Source organism: Prosopis cineraria, unplaced genomic scaffold, assembly GCF_029017545.1.
Source record: "Prosopis cineraria cultivar Desert tree isolate PC_DT_omini unplaced genomic scaffold, ASM2901754v1 PC5, whole genome shotgun sequence".
NCBI lineage: Eukaryota > Viridiplantae > Streptophyta > Magnoliopsida > Fabales > Fabaceae > Prosopis > Prosopis cineraria.
Genome location: NW_026555336.1, coordinates 19712362 through 19714744, shown reverse-complemented (window position 1 = coordinate 19714744; position 2383 = coordinate 19712362). Strand labels below are relative to the sequence as shown.

The 2383-nt window shown below is 35.0% G+C and overlaps 1 protein-coding gene across 1 annotated transcript; it reads left to right on the top strand.

The window, feature by feature from the left end:
• LOC129310337 (brassinosteroid-responsive RING protein 1-like) lies at positions 1–830 on the top strand. The gene has a single exon (XM_054952158.1). It carries the CDS (start codon positions 109–111, stop codon positions 628–630), a length of 522 nt encoding a protein of 173 aa, XP_054808133.1. The 5' UTR covers positions 1–108; the 3' UTR covers positions 631–830.
• Positions 831–2383: the final 1553 nt, after the last annotated feature.

Sequence of the window (2383 nt, the reverse complement as noted above, 5' to 3'; positions counted from 1 at the left end):
CTCTCTCTCTCTCTCTCTCTGTGTGTATATATCTATATAACGCACCCCCTTCTGTTTCCGAACAAACCAAATTAAGCTTCATTTATAGATTCTCTCTGGTTCTCTGATATGGGATTTCCGGTGAGTTGCGCCGAGCTCGTTTTCCCGAAGCTTCTCATCCAGATCCTTGCCGTATTTGGATTCCTCAGAACAATCACATCGTTCCTCCTTCGCTCCGTGGGCCTCCCCGATTTTCTCGAACCGGACATTCATTACTTCTGGGATTCTCAAGAGAACGCGTATTTTTACCCTACCCGAGTGCCCGAATTCGAGTCGGCGAGCTCGGTCCTGATCCGAGAGATGCTGCCGGTGGTGAAGTTCTCGGAGCTTGAGGCGGCGCCGGAGAGCTGCTGCGCCGTGTGTCTGTACGAATTCGACGGCGACGATGAGATCCGACAGCTCACAAACTGCACGCACGTATTCCACCGAGGATGTCTAGATCGTTGGATGGGATACGATCGGAGAACGTGTCCGTTGTGTCGAGCACCGTTCACACCTCACCATATGCAAGCAGCTTTTAATCACTCTCTCTGGGCTGCTTCTGGTATACCTGAATTTTACCCAGAATCTGATTCTGAATTATTATTATGATCTTTCTTCTTTGTAATGAACTGTTGATTCTTGTCTTCATAATTCCCTGGAAGCTGAGATCTGGGGATGGGTCATCGATTCATCATTCATCGATGATGTATGCGTATGTGTGTATTGTGTATTATGTATATGTATACCGAGAAATAGAGTACTAATGGAGTGGATTAATCAGTATGAAGTTGGGGGTTCTCATTTCAGAATACGGGTTCGGATCCGGTTTTTTATCAATGCGGGTTGATTTTTTCTTTTTTTTGAATGGAAAAGTTAAAAGCATAACTAAGCTAGCAGCAATACACGTGTAAAACCAAACAAATGAACAGAAAATCTTTGGTCGACTTCCACCCTTAAAGAAAAGTTGGTTGTTGATCAAAGATGTACAAAACATTATCAAGGAAATGTCAAGTCCTAACTAAACAATTAGCATTTATATTAGCTTCCTTGTACATGAAGTTGAGTGAGGCATTTCAATTCCTGTCCAATAATCTTTTAGACTCATCAATGATTACTTATTAAGGATGGTTAGAGGTTCGATCCCTAGTGTGGGTTGATTTGCAAAATAAGAAATATCATCTTCAATTCTAACTAATGCAAATTGATTTTTTTTTTTTAAATAAAAAAGTCATGGCAAACCATTCAGGTATAACAATTAAATCATGCCAAAACGTGAAAAAATTTTACAATCAACATGTGAACAACAAAAATTGTAGAGTCTAAATTTTCACTCAAAGCCTAATTAGCAAGCCAATTGACACACTTGTTCATTTTTCCAAAGGTATAATTGAAAGCTATAATCCAATTTCTCATAGCAAAATTCTTGATCTTGTTAACAGTATCAGAGGAAGGATGATTTTAGGTGAAATTGTGTTAAATAAGCAAGAAAGTGTCAAGGGAATCCAAGAAGATTACCTTTGGTAAATTTGCTATTCCAAAATTGTGTTTCGCAATAATGTTGGGATAATAAATGAGATATTTAGAGAAATCTTTAATTCAATTTTCTTAATCATTACAAATGAGCCTTTCACAAGCAGCAACACTATTGATGTCAACTGAGTCATTAATATCGAGTCTAACTTATCCAAGAGTTAGTGGGAATCATTTTGTTTAGAATCTATCATAATCCCAAGACATGCAATTAAGTCTTAATTGAAGGTTGACGTTATTGATTATGTTTTTGTTACACAAGAAGGTGATGTCTCTAATAGGAGAGTCTTATTCAAAATAGATTGATTTATATATTTCCTTCCACATATTCCAATACAAGTGAGTGGAAAAATCTTTGCCATTGAGTTCTTGTATTTGGTCCTCCCACATCATTTTTTACATTTCAAAGGATCCAATCTTGCAAGGAGAGATAAAAGAAAGCATTAAGTTTAGATCCTTTGACAAGTTTCAACCATATCTCCTTAGATTTAGTACAATACAAATTGAATTAAAATTGATAGGGCCAAAAGAGTGTTGAAGTTCTCTCAATATTTTTGTTTTATATATATTAATTTAGGCAAGTATCTAGGAACTACATTATACTTCCACTAATTTATACTAATTGTTTAGGTGGAAATTTATAACTCATTTTTCCAAATATAAGTACTTTAATAAAAATAAAATTTTATTAATCATACTTGTTTTGATATTATCCTTCTTTTTTTTATATTCTTTCTCTTCATTTAAATTTTTATTAATAATATTATATTAAATGAATGGTATTTTTAAATAATTATTTTTGTACTTTTAAAGAAATGTAATGTGTATTTAA